The sequence below is a fragment of the Charadrius vociferus genome, unplaced genomic scaffold (genome assembly GCF_000708025.1).
Source record: "Charadrius vociferus isolate BGI_N301 unplaced genomic scaffold, ASM70802v2 scaffold185, whole genome shotgun sequence".
In the NCBI taxonomy this organism is placed as follows: Eukaryota; Metazoa; Chordata; class Aves; order Charadriiformes; family Charadriidae; genus Charadrius; species Charadrius vociferus.
The window spans coordinates 2,976,807-2,997,853 of record NW_009648955.1 but is presented as its reverse complement, the minus strand read 5'-3'; the positions used below and the strand labels follow the sequence as shown (position 1 = coordinate 2,997,853).

The 21,047-nt window shown below is 36.3% G+C and overlaps 1 protein-coding gene across 1 annotated transcript in view; it reads left to right on the top strand.

Annotated features, from left to right (window-relative positions):
- The window catches only part of ME1 (malic enzyme 1, NADP(+)-dependent, cytosolic), a 139,063-nt gene that overhangs the window by 27,039 nt on the left and 90,977 nt on the right, over positions 1–21,047 (top strand). Inside the window, exons 3-4 of the mRNA XM_009887468.1 lie at positions 5,368–5,443; positions 6,595–6,756. Of these exons, the coding sequence (XP_009885770.1) occupies positions 5,368–5,443; positions 6,595–6,756 (238 nt within the window). The remainder of the gene's footprint in view (positions 1–5,367; positions 5,444–6,594; positions 6,757–21,047) is intronic.

The window sequence follows — 21,047 nt, the reverse complement described above, 5'->3', positions numbered from 1 at the left end:
ATAATTATAATTTATAGTTATTTTTTTAAGTATAGCTAACTGGAGTTGGCAGATGTTAGCATCTGTCTTCCAGAATACTTGAAGTCTCTTTCCTCTAAAATGTAACTATTTATAATAAATCATTTAGGAAACCGTATGCCAAGCATGAAATAACATGTAACATTTATAAACTTTTGTGTCTTTCCCAGGTAAATATCTTATTCTCCATTGTCTTCCATATACTGTCACTACTTACCTGTTTTATGAACTGTATTTTACAGCTCCAGGCTTTCAAAGATGTTAACAGTGTGTACTGTTCTCTTAGTGCCCCTGTCCTTCTTTTGATGTGTTTTTATTTATTTATTTAATCTTTGCTTTGCTTCTGACAAACTTTTCTGTTTAAATATGGTTTGAGTATATGTGATGTATAGAAAATTTAAAGCCCAAGTTTCTTTAATACTGATGAATTTAGCACGAAGTTCAGTAGCAGCTGCAATTTCAGCATCAACTATTTTATTTACTGAAAGAAATACCTGTGCATTGTAAAGTAATGAAATTCACCCACTATAGAGGCAAAGGTAAAAAATAAATAAATCTGTGAACAGCTGCATTTCTTAAATCAGCCCATCAGTTGTATTTATTAGTCCTCAGAAGTCTTGGAATAAATGTTACTATGAAAAGGAACAGGGTAAGGTAAGATGTAAATAAAAGTTTCAGTACATTTTGTATGTTGATGGGAGACCACACTGAACAGTTGCAGTGGCAAATGTTATTATTTCTTGGTGAAAAAAGGAAAAAAGAGCAGACTTCTTCTGGGGCATACAGGTACTCAGTTTCTTGTACAATGTTTATATTGTAGCACTTTGTATAATTTTAACAAAATAGGTGGGAATTTCAACAGGGACTGGGGAAGTAGTTTACCTCTTTGTCCCAAAGTGCAAGAGTTTAGGATGGTCTAGGCTCAGAAATTGAGGCTGGTCCCTGAGGTTTTTTATTATTATTATTATTTTTAAGCTTGTTGATTTAGGCTGCCTGGGAAAGTGAAGTCACCTCTATTATAATTGTATGTACAGTTCATAATTCAAGTAACAGTTTTAAACATGTAGGGTTGTGAGAAAATTTTGAACTTTTTTTCATTAAAAGATGTTTGGTATTTTCTGAGACATGTTAGATTGCCTCCTGTTACTGTTATACGAGGAAAGAAAGGTTATTCTGTTACTATGACGCATTTTTCTAAACTATGCTTTAATAGAAAATAGAGAAAGACATTGCTGGTGGAACATTATTTCCTTGAAGCATAATAAACAAATACTCCATTTAATTCTGTTTACTTTGTTCTCATAGATCAGAGTTCTAATAAAACAGAGCCAAATTATGTGATGTAGAATGACCTCCACATAACTGGTAAAATCTGCTCAGTGACCCAAAATAGATCCACCCTTTGTGGAGTGGATCCTGATGTCCTAGCATGGATTCTTCTCTCACTCTTCAGGGCTCTGGTTTTACTGGTGGTGTGACAAGAAGAAAGTTGGCATAGTTACTTATTTGCATAATTATTTCTTGGCTGTAGTTTCATATATCGTTTGGCTGTCTGAAGTGGACATAAGTAGAAGCGATCCCTTTGGCTAAACCAGTATAAACCAGTGCTGAACTGAAGGCTAACTGGGGCCAGAGTGACTGAAGATGAGCCCTTCTGCATATGCACTCAGACAAGTTCCACGTAGACGTGCATTGTGCCGGGTTCAAAATGAGCACGTTAATTTGAAGACTAATCTGCTGCTGTAAGCTTTGAGTCAGTTTTTTCACAGTTTTGCTGATTGGCTTTTTAAGCCTCAGCAGGTCTCAATTTGTTGCCTTGCAAGAAAAGATATGATGCGTAACTGAGCTGTCAGTTCACATAGGAAGGACCGTACTGTGTCATAAAACCTACACTTGCTTTTGCAGTGAGCTTGGCAACCTGGGCTGCTCTGAAAGTGTGTACAGGAGAACTTAAGCTTACTGCCCTGTGAGATGCTTTTCTTGTTTGATATGTGAATATGCATATGCTGAAAAACATGCAGCGTATTTTTCCTCATATTTTTTTTTTTTTTACAAAACCTTATCTTTAAGCATTTTTTTTCTGTACCTTGCTTCCTTCTCGATGTGCTGAAATGTGTTACTTGTCTGTCTGCTGTAGCTACCCCATCCTGAAGTGCTGTGTCAGACAGGTGCACATCCCACAGGCTGTCTCTTGCTCTGCATCCGGCAGAGTGCCAGACGTGCATCACTGACGTGACTGGACTTCCTCTTCTTCTTCTTCTTCCTCTTCTTCTTCTTCTTCTTCTTCTTCTTCTTTTTCTTCTTCTTCTTTTTCTTCTTCTTCTTCTTCTCATCATTATCATCATTCTCAAATGGATAATTCTGTCTTATTTCTGGACTGAAATACATATATAATTTAATCCAATTTAAATTGCATAGCTTGCCCCTTTCTCGATTCTTCTCAGGGCTGTGCTATGACAGCGACAAAATAACTATAATGTCTGCTAGGTAGCCAAATAGCTTGTGTCACCCTATCCCACTTGTAATAACCTTGTGCAGTTGCTGCTTTTCCTGGGCATAGCATAACCTCAGGGAAAAGAAAAACTACGTAGTGCTACCTTTTGGTGGCTGCCTGCAGGTGGGCTTGCCAGAGAGTTCGATCCCAGTAATGTAGGTTGAATATTCTTGTGGCTGACACCGTTGCTAGCTGGGGTTCCTCTTGCAACCTGGTGTAGCTTCTTGTGGAGGACACCTTAAAGGAGAAAAGTGCTTTAACTAAAGAAATGAAAGTTGAGGAAAACAGATTCAGATAAAATAATAAAAGATTCTTATCTCTTATTCTGTGCCCTTAAGTCTGGGGGTATCCTCTCAGTCAGGACAATGTGTCCAGAAATGTTTTACTAATCTACAGAAAGAATGGAGGGAAGGGGAGAAGGAGGGGAGTGAAATGCTTTCGACATGACTCTGTTTACACTTCAGCCCCTATTTTCCATTGTTGTTTGAATGTGATCCTGCTTGAACAGATTTCTGAAAAACACTCTCAATACTTATTCAAAGGTCCTTACAAATGTTCTAACAAAATTCCTTCTGGAGGAGCCACCCTGCCTTTATTTTCTTCTGCCAGGGAATTTATTCCATGGAGACCTCTCTCCCTAGCTTGCAAGGAAGAGGTCATTTAACCTCACGGGGCTGGGCTCCGGCTCTTTAGAAAATCAATACAAAATCTTGCTTCATTTAACACGAATCTATTAGGTCGGTGTAAATTGGAAGGCGAGGAGGAGGAGAGGGGTGATGCCTCTAGATAGCTTTCCTTCCGCACTGTTCATTTTCTTTCATGCACTTATCTCTCACGATTGACTCTCTCTGAGGCTAGCAATTTTGATAATCTGTATTTTATGATTTAACAGTGTTTTATAAAATGAATAACTGTACAATACATCAGAAAGGAAGCATCCACATTTATTTTGCTTTGCTGCTTTATGGCTTTTCACTGTTAAGGCCATGTTTTTTCAGGTCGCTGGCTCCCAAATTGAAATGGTTGTAGGCTTTAAGTAATATAACTTCTGCAAAGTGCTGTAAATATTAACCCTTCTGCCCCTGAGGACCGTCAATTCCACTGGGGCGGGGGAATGAATCTGCTGACAGGAGTTACTTAGTAAGGAGCAACTGGTAGATGTAATCATCCAGTCTGTTGTGTTTGTTCTGAGCATGGGGAATGGAAGCAGAAGGGGAATTAATTGGGAATGCCAGGATCAGAGAATTCCCAGTTCTAGGAGGAAATGCATAAAATGAAATTTAAACGGTTAAGAATATCTAACCAGAAAGGACTGGTTGTTTTTTTTCCTTTATACGGTGCATATATATTTTTCCTTTAGAACATGACAGTTTTTAGTTCATTAACTACTTGAGGTTGCAGTTTCTATTTCTGAAACATTAGCTTTAAGATTAAGAAATGCTTTGGTTAATTGCAACGTGTCTTACACTGCCTTTTGTCCAAAATAATAAACACTTTCAACTGTATATTTTTGACATTGAAGATGGAAAGAAGACACCTAAATATGAACTTAAATATAAAATTCAATATAAAAATATGTATCACCTGGTAATTTATATATATGTAATCTAATATATATGAAATATGTAAACATATGAAATGAAATATAATTTTTTTACTCAATTTGGTGTTTTGACTAATATACTTTTTAACACGGCAGGAAATTTTTTGCTTGACTTGGAATACTTGCAGTCATATCTGACAAGCATTTCCCTGAGTTATTAATTTTATTTAGACCTAGATGGGCATGTACCTACTTCTACAAATACGGAGATATTACAATAGACTTAGATTTAAATTATTTTTCACTAGTTTCCTGTAATTTTTACTTTATAATTTTTATAATAGGTGGATGAATGCTTTAGAATAATTCAAGAAGACAACTCCTTATACTTACTAGTGCAAAGTTTAATTAAAAGAAGGCATCTTTGGCATGTACTTCTTCATTGATGTTTTCTTCATGGTTTTTGACAGATGGCCTTTAGTGTGAGAAGTTTTTTCCACTATCTCACATGAGAAAAGTAGATAAGAAATGTCAATACTTGCATGTCAAGTAAAATAAATGAAGAATAAAATGCTGAGGAGTAGGATAAGATACTGTATTGATTTTGCTTCTGTAATACATAAAAAATGAAAAGAGAATTACACTTTTCTGTCATTTTGTTTTGTACTCTTCTGTATTGGTGGAATTAAAGGCCAATTTGCAAATATATATCTGCTGTGCTTAGCACTGTGGGATGTACTACATGCTTTCAAATCAAAAAAGGTTTTCATACAGAGAAGATAATTTCCCACTTTTGTACGTGTCAAAGGGTCAATCTAATTAAATAGGCAGTCTGTTTTCTAAGCACATAACTGAATGCTCCTGAATTGCTTTATTTAATGATAATATATGGCTTATTTCAGGTTTGGTTTATAAATTAAAACTTAGGCCTATTCTTGTCCGTAAACATTAGGACTGTTGGGGCACTAGTGATCACTGTCATATGATGAACACATTTTGTAGTTTGGGACAATTAATGAACACACTTGAACAGATCAAGTGCTCAGTGAGTTTTAAAATCAAACTTCGCAATTTTCAGAAATTACTCTTACAGGTTCTTACTGCTCAGTGAAGCTTTCCTGAGTTACACGTTCTTTCACTTCTACTAAATGCAGACATTTAATTTATTCATTCATACAAAATTGAGCACTTATTGTTGAACTGAGTCTATGTATGTTGAAACACATTAGCATAGAGTTAATTTATTATTTAATTTATTTATTCTGACGTATTTAATTGTCTGTTTATATGAAAAGCATTTTTTTATTTGCAGAGGTCTTTTTATTACGATCCATGACCGGGGACACATCGCTACAATGCTTAAATCCTGGCCAGAAAATATTGTCAAGGTAAGTTCAGTTTTAGTTGCATGACAAAGCTGATGCTGGTTTGCACCCAAAGTTAAGATATTTTTATAAGCTTTTTGTCAATTAGATTTGAGTGATTTCTTAGCTCGTTTTTTAAATAGAAACAATGCTGTTTACAGCCAAAGTTTAAGGCTTTTAAACCCTTGTTTAGCTGTAGGCATCCTTTACTGATTAATTGGTCAATTACGTTGGCTATTATGCATCAAAAAAACCTGAATGCTTTTTTCTGCATTTCAGGGAATCCCAGAGTGGTTGAGGTAGGAAAGCACCTCTGGAGATCATCTAGTCCATCCTTCTGTTCAAGCAGGGTCAGCCAGCACAGGTTACTCAGGGCTGTGTCCAGCCAGTGCATTTCAAGTATCTCCAAAGGTGGAGATTCCACAAGATCTCTTGGCAACTCATTCTTGTGTTTGGGTTAATAGTTCTCCACATATGATACCTGACGAGCTCTCTCACAAAAAACGTTAGATTTCCAACTAAAATGGCTTGTCACAGAGTATGACAAGGAAATTATTGTATTGTCAGCTGCTTGCCATACTGAGCACTTCTGTCCTTTTAGCACAGTTTTGTGGAGTTTACTGAGTTCCTGTATTTCTGTCAATGAAAACACATACTTCCTCACATGTTTAAGTATGATGGAGTGTGTTATTTGCTCAAGGGAAGAATACATACATCTTTGAAGGGTAAGAACCAGGTGGCTGTAGACAGCCCTGTCAAAGGCTAGCAGGAGTGGCTGGCTCTGGTTCTGCTGAAAACAGCCATGACAAAACCCAAGAGTCTGGGGTTCTTCTTTTTTTTGTGGATAACTTCCTTTCCCTTCCTATTCTGTTTTCATACTGTTGACAGAAAAACGTAAGAGGGAACAATGCCAGTTCGCTTGTAATATAATACTAAATACCTCTCTTGTGTATTCTTAAAAGTTTTATAGGAAAGTCCCATTTACAGTGAAGCAAGAGACTAAAATAGTGTAACAAAACCACAGTAAAATACAATAAAACAATTCTCAGCCTTTGATGTACTATTAATTTGTTTGTACCTGTAACAATTTTTACATGAAAATTAACAAATGATGGTAAGAATATAATGGAATACTTAGTACATATGAGCAAAGAAGCTTTTATTTCTTCCTCCAGGCTATTGTGGTGACAGATGGAGAACGTATTCTTGGTCTTGGAGATCTTGGCTGTTATGGAATGGGCATCCCAGTTGGTAAACTGGCACTTTATACGGCCTGCGGGGGAGTAAAACCTCATGAGTGTCTACCAGTGATGTTGGATGTAGGAACAGATAATGAGGTAAATCCTTTTCTGAGGTGTAGTGAATATTAGCTGTTTGAAGGGAACTATACAAAAGTTGAATTGTAAAAAGTTGTTTTTCTTTGTTATGACACTGGCTTTGATTATGCGCAAACAAAAAAGTCCTATGGAAAAAGTCTTATCCTAATACATAGTGTAGATATACTCGTGCTAATGCACAGTGTAGACTGTTTTGTAAGACTCAAATAATTAAGGATGGTGTCTGTAAAAATGTGCTGCATACATCATACATTTTAAAAAGTGGTATGGGAAATTAGATCTCAAGAAGAGGGGGACAATAGAGTTAAAAACACAATTTAAGGCAGTGTTCTTTCTCCACTTCTGCTGCAGAATTCCTCTGCAGTGATTTCAGATGTGAATTCTGACTGTGCCCCTCATTTTGGTGAACAGCTTGAAGCTATAGCCTGATCTGTGCTGGGAATGCATGTCTACATACTTCAGTTGTACACTGACTTTAGCTATAGAAATCACTGTAATGCTATGAAATTTCCCCAAATGAGGTCCTAGCGCTTCAAGTAAGTGGACCTTACCCTATTTAACTTGGCTTCCCATTGTGTGAAGTGCAAAGATTTCAGGTTGTTGAAAATTGGCTTTGTTATTTCTGGGGCTCCCGGGATTTCTAGTTAATTACTTGGCCCCTGTTCTTCCTTCTTTTTTTTTTTTTTAAAGAATACTTGACCTAGTGACTCTGGGTGATGTCAAATCAAATATCGCCATCAATATCATTATGCTTTAGCAGAAATAAACAAATGTTATATGATAAGTGATGCAAGATTTAAACTTTATGCATGATAAATGTATCAGAGATTCTTGTGTTTTATAGCTAAATAAAGCATTCCCGTACCAGTAAATTTAGCTGGGACTTCTAGATTGTTGGGTTGGGTGTGTGCGTCTTCAGCTTTATATACACACCTCCACCCCTGCCCCACTGGGATAATTTAGACAAAACATCATGAAAGCATTACTGAACTGAGAAATAGCCTGTTACCCTCTCTCTCTATCCCCCAAGCACCCCCTTCTTAAAATGGACAGACTTACTTGTGAGATGTACCTGAACACTGTAGCACATAGCCATATCAAATCACACACAAGTCTCATTAGCTATAAAATGTTTTTATTCCTGGTTTGAGCAGCTGGGCCAGTTATCTAATCTATTATTGAATGTTTCTAGACAGTTAATGGCATCAGCGACTTCTAATACTGCAGTAGGCTTTACATTTTGCTTTTATGCTTGAGTTTCATTGTATATATACACACACATATCTCAAAAAAAGTATACCTTATCCAGTAGCTCAACTTTCTTGTGACTAAACAATGAGTTCAATGCGTATGAAAGAATGGCAAACATAAAGTATTACAAGATGCATAAAAATTGAGCTGGGGTTTGTTGATGCTCTGAAATAGTCACCTTCTGATTAGGAGTATGCCTTTGGTTATGGTTAAGTATGACTTCTTATTTTAGGACCGTGGTATGAACTGCTTCAGTTTATTTGTACAGTGCAATTAGAGGCTGAGCATGTTTTAGTCTGCAGGCAGCACAGTGGTTAGCAGTGTAGGACGGGTCTGCTTCTGTCGGGGTACTTTTTGTTCCTGGCTAGGTGTGTATGAAGCTCAGACATGCATGTGCTGACCGACAGTTTAAAATCCCCAGCTAAATATACTGGTACAAGAGACCTTAAACTAAGTTTGAATGGATGGGAGGTAGGGTAAAGGGATATTTTTGTTGGTTTTTTTTCAGTGCTGTAGCAGATGCAAGGAATTCTATTAGCTTACAGATCAGTGCCATTTGTACTCGTCTAGGTTTTTGGAAGGGTGAGGAGAAGTCAGCAGCATGAGAGAAATCATGGTTTGGTTATGGTCAACTCTAGAGGCAGCACAATTGTTCTTTCAGGGCTGTGCTAGAACTACACTTCAAAACGTAATTGTTTGGTGGCTTTTTTTCCAGTAGGGACTGGTTGCTCAGATGTTTAAGCATTTATCTAACAGGTGTAACTGGTGTAACAGACTTCTGAATTCTGCTGTAGGATTATGAACAGATGGAAATCTATTGGTGTACCCCTTGTCCAAAGAGACTGAACAGGATACTCATTAATTTGAGCTTGGGTGCAGTTCCCTGGCTACTTTAGTCAAAGTCAAGGATCCTGGGGCACCAGGTCCCTTAATTTCTTCCCTCTAACACCCTCCATCTCCCCCAGCAGCACATCCGTGTTTCCTCCCTAACACTGGTGTCCGTATAACCAGGTGGTGAGCCACTGCAGGGAATTGAAATGACTGAAAAGCAATCATATTTTGCTAGCTAAGCTGGTTATATTAGGTCAAGCTGCTGTGGAATTGCACTGCAACTCCTTATCTTAAAATCTAAACCTCTTGGACAAATAACTGTATTTTTATGCTATATTTTCTTACTCTAGCCAGGATTTTCCATAATACGACACAATAGAAATCATTCTCATAACTTGAGCACATATAAATAATAATTATCCTGAACATGATTTTTGAAATGTGCAGATGTTTTCCATTTAGATTAGTTCCTTTTCCCTTCTGTGGGGGCCTCAGTGCTTTAAAATAACTTTTAAAATATGTATTTTTGGCAACTATAATGTGGTTGTGCACAACCTGCAAATTCTCCAGAAAGATTAAATCTTGCTCTAAAGCAGATTGCAGGAAAAACTTCACAAATTCTCGTCCTGTATTGTTTTATTGTATACAGGACCCAAAACAGTAACTCTAAGGAGTAACTCACTCAATTTCTGATAATTATTACAAGTCTTATTACCGTTAATTTTAGCAGAGGTATTTTTAGCTGGGGTATTATCCTGCTACTTATAAAACCAAGGAAAGAGAAGAGAAGCAAATAAACCATTTTTATACACTTGCCTAGATAATAAGCAAGAAAAATGGAAACTGCTTACTTATGAATAAAAATTGATCTAGTAGAAAGACTTGCGTGACCAAAATAGTAAATTACTCCATGTAATCAGTGTGGGCCTGAGCGTCCAAAAGAAGTGGTGTTGACCACTGCCAAAAATAATGTGCCTGTTTTGTAAGTCATTGACAAATTGGAGGCAAGTAATCGTTGATGAAACATTTTTATCCAAAGCATTTAAAACATTATTTAGAGTGTCAGTTGGTTACTGTGGACCATGACAGCCTCACTAAAAGTTGTGCCTTACCCAGCAGCCATGTATTTGTCAGGGATGAAGATGGTGCTTCTCAGGTGGGATTTTAATCCAAGTAAAACATGCTCAGGCACCAGCCTCAATACTGATACGACAGTGTTGTTGGAAATCCTGAAGTGATGTGATCTCTGGATTCCGGGCATTCATCTAATGTTATAGAGGTATATATTAATCACTTTGAAATGGTTAAAGAAACAGATTGCAGAAGAAAAATGAAGTTGTCAAGGTACAAGCAACTGCAACTTAATGGAGAGCTACCTGAAACGTATGTTCTCAGCACTGTAAGTGAGATGTTTTAAGGATGATAGAAATAATCAAGCTGAATCAATGGAAAACATTTAAACATTAAAATGTGAATGATGATTGTTTGCTACTTAAAACATTTTATTAAACTCTCACAAAATAAACAATATTGAGGCAAGCCTCTTGGTTAAAAATTAGCCTGGCTTACAGGGATGTGAAAACCGGCAGTTTAAAAAAAAACCCACAACAAACAGCAAAACCCAATAATAGAAACCAAGTTCAAAAACTGAGTTTATAGGCAATAAAAAAGCAAAAGACACTAAAGAAAAGAAATTAAATCCATATTAATTATGAACCATAGAATGAGATTTTCTGTTGTTCCTGATGCTTTACCTTAATGGCGGTACTTGTAGAAGTATTAGATTGTCAGTATGGATATGGTAGATATTTTTCAAATGTCAGTTTTATCTATCTTGGAGAAAAGTCTTATTTTCCATTTTATTAACAGGAAGCAAATATGTTAAACAAAAGCTTTAATAATTTGTCAAGATCCTTAAATCAGAATGTCCAAATAAGATTTGGCCAGTTCCTTGAAAAAAAACTCTGGTAAAAGCTTTCTGGACCATGCTGACCTGGGTGGGGAGGAATTTTTAATTATACCTGGGATAAACTAACTTTACAGTTAGGGTGACGGATCACTGGAACAGGCTGCCCAGAGAGGTTGTGGAGTCTCCTTCTCTGGAGATTTTCAAGACCCGCCTGGATGCAGTCCTGAGTAATGTGCTCTGGGCAATCCTGCTTTAGCAGGGGAGTTGGACTAGATGATCTCTAGGGGTCCCTTCCAACTCTGAAAATGCTGTGATTCTGTGATTCTGTAAATTGAGAAGTTCAGGAAGATTGGATTAAAGTTAAAGCTTTTGTTTAAAATACAGTGGTCCTGGTTGCTGTAACCTTAGATAAAGAATTGAGTAAGATCAGGAAATTTGACTAATCAAGAATTGAGGGTAAAATAACTCTTGCTGATTAGCATGGTCTTATTAAAAAAAAATGTAATCAAATGTTAAAGTGAGTTTACAGATTTTTGGTTGACTCTTGTTTTTTACCTTCAGTAACACATTTGAATTCATACTGTTTCTTGTAAGAAACTGGACCAATGAAAAAACAAAGCAGGCCTCCTGTGTTATTAGAGAAAATGAGATTTAAAACTTATCTTTCTGTGAGGAATAATAAAACAGTTGTGGTTTTATGGTATTTCAGGTTTGGTTTTTTTCAGCTCTGCAATGTTTAATATCTTTATCAATGACTTGGAGGCAGTATTTTTAGTGTCCAAGGGTCATAGATGAGACACGGTTTAGGTAAAGTACTATTATCTAAGCCAGAGCATAAACGAAATCTAAGAAGACTGATGGCTTGTGTTATATAGAAGTCAAATCAGTGGTGAAAGAGTTTCTTCTAACCATAAAAATCTTAATCTAACAATGGATGCATAACAGAGGAATGAGAACTGTGTTTATCTGGTGTCTTACAAGAGAAGCTCTGACAAGTTCAGGGCTGCCAGAGCAATCCTGGACTGATTGCATGTGTAAAAGCAATACTGGCAATGGCCAGTTGTGGGAGCTTTGGAAAGATTAATTGTGTGTTAGCATTTAAAGGTAAAAAATTAACCATAAATTTCAGCATAGTAGAAAGAATTCAAGTCTCTTAAACAGTGCTTTCATACAATACAGAACAGCCAAGACAGATGGTATTGGAAGAACTTTTTAGATAGGCAGTTTCTAGCAGAAGGCATCTTGGTGTCCTGGAGCCTTTGATAGCTGGAACAATGGCCACATGCCAGCCGTCAGGGTTGCTCAGGTGTCACAAGTCACTCCTGCTGCTGCCGTATGGCTTTAAAGAAGCTGGACACACAAACCTTCACTTGTATCCATAGTTACATAGCTGGCTGGTCATATATATATGCGCCATTAATGTATAGATGAATCATGATGGTCAATTCACTTTTTGTAAAAGTGTATCTGAAGCCGTTCTTTATTCATACAGCTGTCAAATACAGACATTTAAGTACTGAGCAGTGCACAACAGAGAGAAACATGCAGGGCAGCTGCTAGCACAGCTACTCCTCCTTCATTCGCCACACTTAATGGACTTGTGGGCTGCTATTTCAAGTTATTTCCTGCATGCTTGCTTTAGAATATTTTTTGCCTTAACTTACTACAAATATTTTAAGGCAGGAATGTGGCAATTCTCACAGTTGCCCTAAATAGGTCAATGGGCATGAGTGGGCTGGCAATTCTGACCGTTCTGGAGGTATGAGAGGCATCTGTGGTGCAAGACCAAACCCAGAAAAAAATGAGGTGCAGGTTCAAGCTCAGTTCTTCTTTCCCCAAATTACTTCCAATTGTCGTAAGAACTAGTATCAGCCTTCCAAGATTTGTGTTCTGTAAGATATCCAACTATGAATGTGCAAATGGAAACCATTGAGAAAAAAACCCTCATTGTTATTATGCTTTTATTATTCATATTCCAACCAAAATAGAAACCTGGACAGAAGAAAGCTGAGTATAGAGGAAACCTGCAATTTTATATCTTATTAATCTAAAGATATAAACATATCAAACAAGCCATGTAAACTGTGTACAGCTGTAGGGATTTCTAAATAAAAGACAGTCAAAATTGGCATTCGTATGGAGATGAGTGGCACTTTTACACAGTTGTTTGTGTAGTAGATGTATTATGGAATGCCTTCCCCTTGAACGATGGTTGTTAGAACTGGAGGCAGCATGTCAGTGATATTTTTGCTGTAAAATAGTAGTAGCATTTCCTGAACTCTATGACTAGAGATTGCTCCTGTCTATATAAAAAGGATCTGGTTTTGTATCTGGTGCATATATGTGACTCGTTTCTGGTTTATATTCTCCAGTGTGTTTCCTAGTAGTTTTGAGTATCTCTGAAATACAAATAACACTATGTGTGATCAAAACAGGAGGTTTCTAGATATACAGCTTTTCATTTAGCTATGTTAAAATGTCACTGATCAAATGAACCTTGTTGACCGAGAGAGGCTTTTTCCCATGTTCCACAAGACAGGCCAGGGAAGGTGCTCAGAGGTGATGCTGTGGCCCTATGGTGCTGAATTCCAGGCATGAAAATTTGTGAAACTATTGATGGAGTAAATCTTCTGTGGTTTTTTTTTTAATCATTTGGCTACTGCCGGTCTGTGCCATTCTGGTAGTAGATAATTGCACTTTTCTTCACAAATTAAGTTCTGTTTTACAAAGGGAATTTTTTCCCCCCTTAGATCTTGCTGTTAGATCTTTCCCTGGTAGTACACTGCCAGCACTTGAACAAAGGAAAAAATACATGAATGTTCATTTTTCCTCCCCTTTCCCCACTTCCAGTTGGCAAGAATATATTTTGGTAGGATATTACTTTTCCTAGAGTCAATGTCATGAGTAATTTTTTCTTTTCTTTTTTCAATATTCAGAAGTACTGAAAAGTAAAGTAATTTCTGAATTACAATTCTGTCTAGCCCATTGTGCAGAAGAAAAAAACCCACATTTTTTTAATTTGTGGGAATTGGTAGTCTCCTTTTAAATCTGTACAGTCATTTGTAGTGGACTGAGTATGTGCTAGAGGAGGGAATGGACAAGCACAATCTGTTTTTATCGATGTGTCTTCTAAAACTGGGGGGGGTTTAGAGTCATCTTTCCAGTGTGTTTCAGAAGATTCCACCTCTAAAATAAATATGGTGTTGCGCATCGCTCCTAAACATGCTTTATTTAAACCACAGGGGCACCTGAAACTGAGCCAAAGTCTCTATTACACTTGCAAACCTAAAGAATTAACTGGGGAAGGGATGCTGCTTACAAGAGCCACCATTTCCCCTCAGTGCAGCGGGGCCATTGGGTGACATGCTTGAGTGGATCACAAGGATCCAACAGCTGATGTTTTTCAGTAATTTTTTTGAGAGCTTTCCTTTTTTTGCTCTTTAATGTTCTCTTAGTGAATAGTTACAATATGTCTGGTAATACATTCACAACTTGAAAGTTTCAGAAGTTATTTTGACTCAGTATACATGTCAAGAATTTTTAAGTGTAATAATAAATCTAGATGTATCATTTGAGTGTATTTCTGCCATATGCTGCTGATTTGTTATTGACACATGTCAAACTCAGTCTTTTGACTAAGCTGTAGCTTGCTTTTTCTGTCCAAAAATATTATTTTACATTAGTCTGTTCTGCAAATTCCTAGCTTTCTGTTTCTCAGGTACTGAGTCTTGTAAGCTCGCCAGGTTGGATTGTCAGTAGAGCACATAGAAAGTAATAAAACAGATGAGGAAGAGTAAATGAAACTACAGGCTTTAGGCCACAGACAAGAAATTCTATTAAATAAGCTTGCTTCAAGGGAAACTTGAAATAGATTGAAAAGTAAAGGTTTCTGTGTATGATCTTGTGGGGTATTGCATATCCAAAGCAATAGCTTGACAAGCCTAATCTACTCTTAGAAGGAAATATTAATCAAAATTGTTAAATTTTACCAGAACAAGAGGATAGTTTGCACAGGTTTTTATAAATGCTCTTGAATGTAGATTTATTTTAAAATGAGTGCAATATGGTGACAAAAATTCTTTATTATTTATCATGTGTTTTTAATATAAAAGTTCAATTGCTGTCAAAAATGCTCCAGATTCTGGGTAGTAGTTTTTAGGTGGCATATTCAGTGAAGGACACAGTTAATCATGCAGTCATGAAGTATACACACTGAAAAGGTAATTCACGAAAAACTGAGGGAAAACACCTGTATTATATTTAAATATTCAAATGGAGTGGAACTTCTTTTATTACAGCAGAGTTTTTATTTTGTTTTTATTATTTTTATTATTAAAGAGTAGTTTTAGCTAGATATTAGTGCTTTATCTGTTGCTCATTAGAAGGATATCATTGACAAATGCTAATGTCCCTCAGGTCTTCTTTGGGCTTGTAAACATAATTTTTGTTTTTTCTTCATGTCTCTTTATAATTTCATGTTGGCCTTTGTAAACCACATGTTATCACTGCTGTTTTTGTCTCATTAATATTTTCATGGCCTATATAGTTTTTTATTTGTTGTAGACATGAGGTGAGTACTTCACAGGACACGATAAACTTTATTTTATTTTTTCCTTACAGTAATATTTCAAGTATGATCCCTCTGTTACAAACCACTACAAACTTGACCCCAAACCTCCTGTACTTCAAGGATTCACATCTATGGGATGTTCTAAAACTACTGAGAAATAGTGTGATAGACTGGTTTTGGGTTTTACTTTATATATTTGGTGTAGGGGGATTATCATTTAAATCCCAGAGCTTATTCCAACATTTTGTTTGCATGTCTCATGCCTCAGTATTTTGTCTCTGTGGATCAGGAGTTTCCACCTGATTGTTTCCTACAAAGATTCGTCGCCCCTGTGTTGCTGCACTGGTGAGGTACACCATGGGATGTGTGGACTGGCACAGAGCCTTACATACAAACTACTATAGTGAGCAAGTGGAGGCATAAGCATATTTAACCACAATTACAGTTTTTGCACAGATTTTATTTGGAAATTTAATATTTCAAAATGCATAATTTGCTGTCAACTGAAGTAAGAAAAAACCAAACATGCACATATTCATCAGAATTTTAGAATGTTGCATCATTTCCAGTGTTAAATAGGGCCATGTGACATTTTTGTTGACTGTTGCTGAAGTTGGTATTGGTTAATATTGAAATTCTTTTCATGGTAGTGGAAGGTGTGGCTAAGTGAATACTTATCCAAGGTCATCTTCTGTAGCATGTTAGAATTCTTGCTCTGTATGTCGTTGCATGTACTGAGTTTTCTTCACTTTATTTCAACAATACAGATGTGGAAGAAATTGTAATTTTTATGTGATTTTCTGAATCTTGTGGAAAAAAAAAAAAACCTTGAATTTTGATTATTTTATTCTAGTACAGACATTATCATTAGTACAAATAACGATCAGAACAACAAGAGTCTCCAAAGGTCTCTCTAATCAGGCCTCAGTCAAACTATTTGTAATATTTGGTCCCATTATATTGCGGCACACAAAGTTAGGTTGTATTTCTTGAGTAACTTGCTGTTTATAATGTGATGAGAGGAGGAGTTAATTAATATAGAATTCTGCTGTATTTGTTTATTTTTATTTCAATATTCATAGTAAATACTAGTTATTCCCATCTCGATCTAACCATAGGTGCATATTCAGACTTGGCATTCATTTATGTGGAATTGTTTGTGCCCACACAGATATGTCCATTACGTAGAGTTAACCATACCTAGAGTTAATATTTCTGGGCTGTTAGAAAATTCTGTGTTTTCACAGCACCCTGTCATCAACAGAAATCATAAATTGTTACTGGATAGAGAGTCTTTTATTGCACATAATATTCTGTATTTTGGAATACTGTGTTTTGGTTGGAAACCACATTTCCTGTTTTAATCTTGTTAAATGTGTCAGTCTGAATGGTAGCTTGCATCTGACTTTTGTCTGCGCTTTTTTTTTGTTCATACGTTCCTTTACCTTCTGTCCAGATTTATTCTGAGAGCTATAATCAATTTTCACAGGCTCTTCTTTTTTTCCCAACTATATCCAATGTGATGTGTGCAAGCATGCTCTCTGGTGAGATGCATCAAGCAATGCTCATGGAGAGTAATAGGTAATAACTGCAAGGAAAAAAAAGGACATAAAAGCCTACTAGCCAAACAGTTGCTGCCTTTAGTCTTAGGAAAGGAAGACGGCTCATTCTTCACTTATGGCTTTTGTCCTTGAGCCAGTAAGACCTCAAAGTCAGCTGAGACGGACCTCAGCTTTGAGCCAATGACAAGGAAACTGATGTTAGCAGTTAATGTTATCTGTTAGGTAGCCTTAAAAATACCATTCAGTAACATTCAAAGAGACCTCTTGCATCATGATTTTCTTGCAAGAAATCAGAGAGTAATTTGCTGATGATGTGTTTTACACTATTACCTTCAGGTTTTACTATAAAACCTTCATTGGTTTTAATAGTGGATGTTGCTATATTTCAGAATTCACTTCTGCAATTAAAAATTTAAGAATCAAATGTGTTGGGTTTTTTTAACTGAATACTCAAATAATAAATTTCCTAATTTATACTTTCAAGTATATCCTCAAAACTGCATGCAGCTTTAGTCAGGAAGCTTTTTTACCCTCTATGGCCTAAACCCCTTGCCTGAAGTGAATGGAGCATGTTGAGATGGCATTCCAGAGAGGGAATCTTGAGAGTCTAAATTTACCCGAGATACTGAGGTTTCCAGTGTGCTTCAGTCTTTTAAAGACTGCCTTTTGAAGAATCTTTGAGTTTTTCTGCTAGTTTGTCTGTAATATTCTGCAATTTATTTTTTTAATTACTATTTCTTCTGTATCTTCAGCCTTACTATATTTCCTTGGTTGTATTGAACTTTCAGTAGAAGACTGTGTATAAATGTCTCATGCTTCCTAAGGGATGCATTCTACTAATCATGTATTGAGAGCTGAAATACAAAACATTCCCTACTCCTTTTATGAAATAATTGTGTACAAAGGGGAACAGCATTTCCCACCATATTTAGAGCTGTTAACTGTTTTGACTTATTTGCAAATGTAGACGATCATTTGCTATTCTTTACCATGGTGTTCCCAGGGGAATGTATTACATCACCTCCCTTGTTTTCATTTAGATGCTTTTCTCCTATTTTCTTAGGCAAAACTCAGCAGCTATGAATACCAGCAGTTTTACCAATAAAACTCAAATATAAATGGGCTTGGCTTTTAAACATTTATTCTCTTTAAATATTTTTCTCAGTTTCATAATATGTACACTATCCATTTTGTTTAATGCCGCATTCGCTTGTAATGGGCTTTGTTCTTTACTATAATAATAGAAAGACATTCAGACTTTACCTTACTACTATTATAATGTTCATCTCCTTTTGCCCTAGCATGGGGATGAAAAAATGTCTTAATCTATATTTCAGTAGCAAAAATACAGTCCTTTTTGAATAAATAAAAAAACCAACAGAGCAAAGTCTTATTTTTTTTTCACCAGGGGCTTACTGTTGTCATTATACAACAAAAGGTTACTGCAATTTTTAAAACTCATCCAGTTATTCAAGTAAAATTGATTTAAAGGAGACTTTCAAGTTCATGTTATCTTTTTAATATGCATCTTGTATAAAATAGTATATTGTTATATATTTCACTGCCAGATTTACATCCACCATCATCCTATATTGCCTCTGCTTGAAGTCGTCTTATACTTTCCATAAAATACTAGAGACTAGTGTTTGCAATCTTCTTGTAACCATCCGGCCTTTCTATGTTGCCTGTGTACTAATCCCAAATCTAGACTTTTCTAGTATACCCACATAGGCAGCAATATTTTTGCCTTTTCTTTTTTATCTTTGCCATACTTAAGATCCAATGGAATGGACAATTATAATCTTGTGTTTGAATTATTAGTCTTGAGAGTCTGGGGCCCCATCACCAAAGTCGGTAAGTTCAGAATGACAGAAAGAGAAGCTGAGCTTGAGGGTCATCTGAACATGAGCTAATCATCCTAGGCTAATTTTATGAAGAGGAGCAGATGCTTCTTGTAGAGTAGCTGTCTCAAATTTTTCAGATTCATTGTATTTCAAAACTATCTTTGTTTGTTTGTTGACTATAAAAAGCGCTTAGACTAGCCACTGTCTATTGAAATATACAGTATAGGTTCTTAAATTAGTATGAATTCATACTCAGTTTGCACTTCACTTGCCTTCGTGTGTGTCTGACGTTGTTGCTGTGTGGCTCTGGAGGCTTCTACAGAGACTAAAACTTGTTTTTAAATTTATGTCAACCTCTTATTAAAAAAACTCTTTGTGTCTTTGAGAAATGCCATTCTACTGCTTAGTGTGTGAGAAGACCTCAGCAATTGTCTGTTACTTTTGGTCCATTGTTATCCTTTAAACTTTGCTATTTTGGCTAGGAATATATGGCATTCTTTTTCTGAGACTGTTCATTTATTTTTATGAAATATGCTGTTTACGAATATTTCTTTTGTGAAATATTCTATTTCATTAGACAATGGAAAATGTGACAAAGCCAGGTGGTGCTTCACATTTTCACAAACAGCATTTCAGCAATGATTTTTAAGACCTGAGAAGTTGAAAAGGGGAGGGCTTTAGCAGAAATAATGTAAATGGTGATGTGGGATTTAAGTCTCGGTTTTAGCTGACATTAGAAAGAACGAGCTGTGTACTGATGTTACTGGCAATTCTGTCAGTCCATTTCATTTCTTCTTACTTCACTTTTCAGCACAAGGGGATCTATAGAAGAAGGCAGAAATTTATATCTGGAAATGGTTATTTTGGATTGCATGCATGAATATCCATAGACCAAACTGATGGCAGACTTTATTTCAAGATATGTTAGACATTTCCAACTCTTCATACTCAGAAGACAGAAACAGATAGTGTTTGTTTTGATTGGCTTCCATTCTTTCTGAAATAGTAACTGCTAGCTATCTGCCGCCTCAGCAATTTGACAGGCAATGGAGAAGACGAGAGGGAATGAGCCATAAATATAGCTGTTATCACAAAAGTTGGGATGAGATGCCTCATTTGTGCCTCCACAGAAGTTAGCCTAGTGTCTGGGGCAAAATGTGTCACCTGTTGACTGTAAAGCTGCTCTTACAAATGTTGACCTTGCACTAGCAGGTTTGCTTTGTGCACAGAATTACTTTTCCCTTTCTTTTTCTGGTGCTAGGACAGATATGTAGTCAACAGCTGAGATGCCAGTGCTGAAATAGTATCACCAGACTTGTTTAATAATTGTCAGTCAGTCAAAGGGACATTGTTGATGTGACTTGTCTAGGTAGGAAGAGGCCCAACTCATTTGGCTTTAGTAAAGAAAATGGCTGAGTGACAGCACGGGAGACAGGGGTGCCAGCGTCAGAGATATTTTGATGAAGGACTATATGGGAATAGCTTATGGAAGTAAATGAAATAAATAGACATAAGTTTAATAGAACTGAGAAGTGGCTGCCACAAGTGATGGAGATTTATAGTTACATGTCAATGAAAAAAAAGTCAGAACAAAATATCAGAACTGTTGATATAGAAATGAGATGTACAGATACGATAGAACAAGATTTTCAGTTTTGTAAATGGCATATCTGTTGATATGTTAAAATTCTGTTCAATTGACTATGCAATGGACTCAAGACACTTTTTGTGCTGTCAAAATGTGAGCTGATACAATATTAGCAAAATTCTTTTTATTAATAGAATATTAAAGATGAATGAAAGTGAGATCTTTAAGACTTTGAGTTTATGTTATGTTATCTTTGTCTTATACCAGATGAAGGAAAATTATTAAGATGGCATTCTTCTGAATATTATTACTTAATAGCAAAAATTTACTGATGTAGTCTTCAAAAGAATGTCTGCTTTTTTCTGATTCACTTTGCTGGTGGTAGTTTATAATTAGATTTTTTATTTTTATTTTTTCATTTTTTTGTCTGGTTTTGAAAGCTGGATGACTCTTTGCATTCAGACATTTCAGCTTCCTGTCCTAAACAAAATTTGGAAATGTAAGTTGATGAAAATAAAGGGAGTGATATGTGTTTGTTGCTTTGCAAAAATGATGTAGGAAAGTTTGATATATTCTGGCTGTGTGACAGGACTCAGAGGGTTGTGATCAGTGGCATGAAGTCTAGCTGGAGGCCTGTAACCAGTGGTGTCCCCCAGGGGTCGATACTTGGTCCAATTTTGTTTAATATATTCATTAATGACCTGGATGAGGGGACAGAGTGTATCCTCAGCAAGTT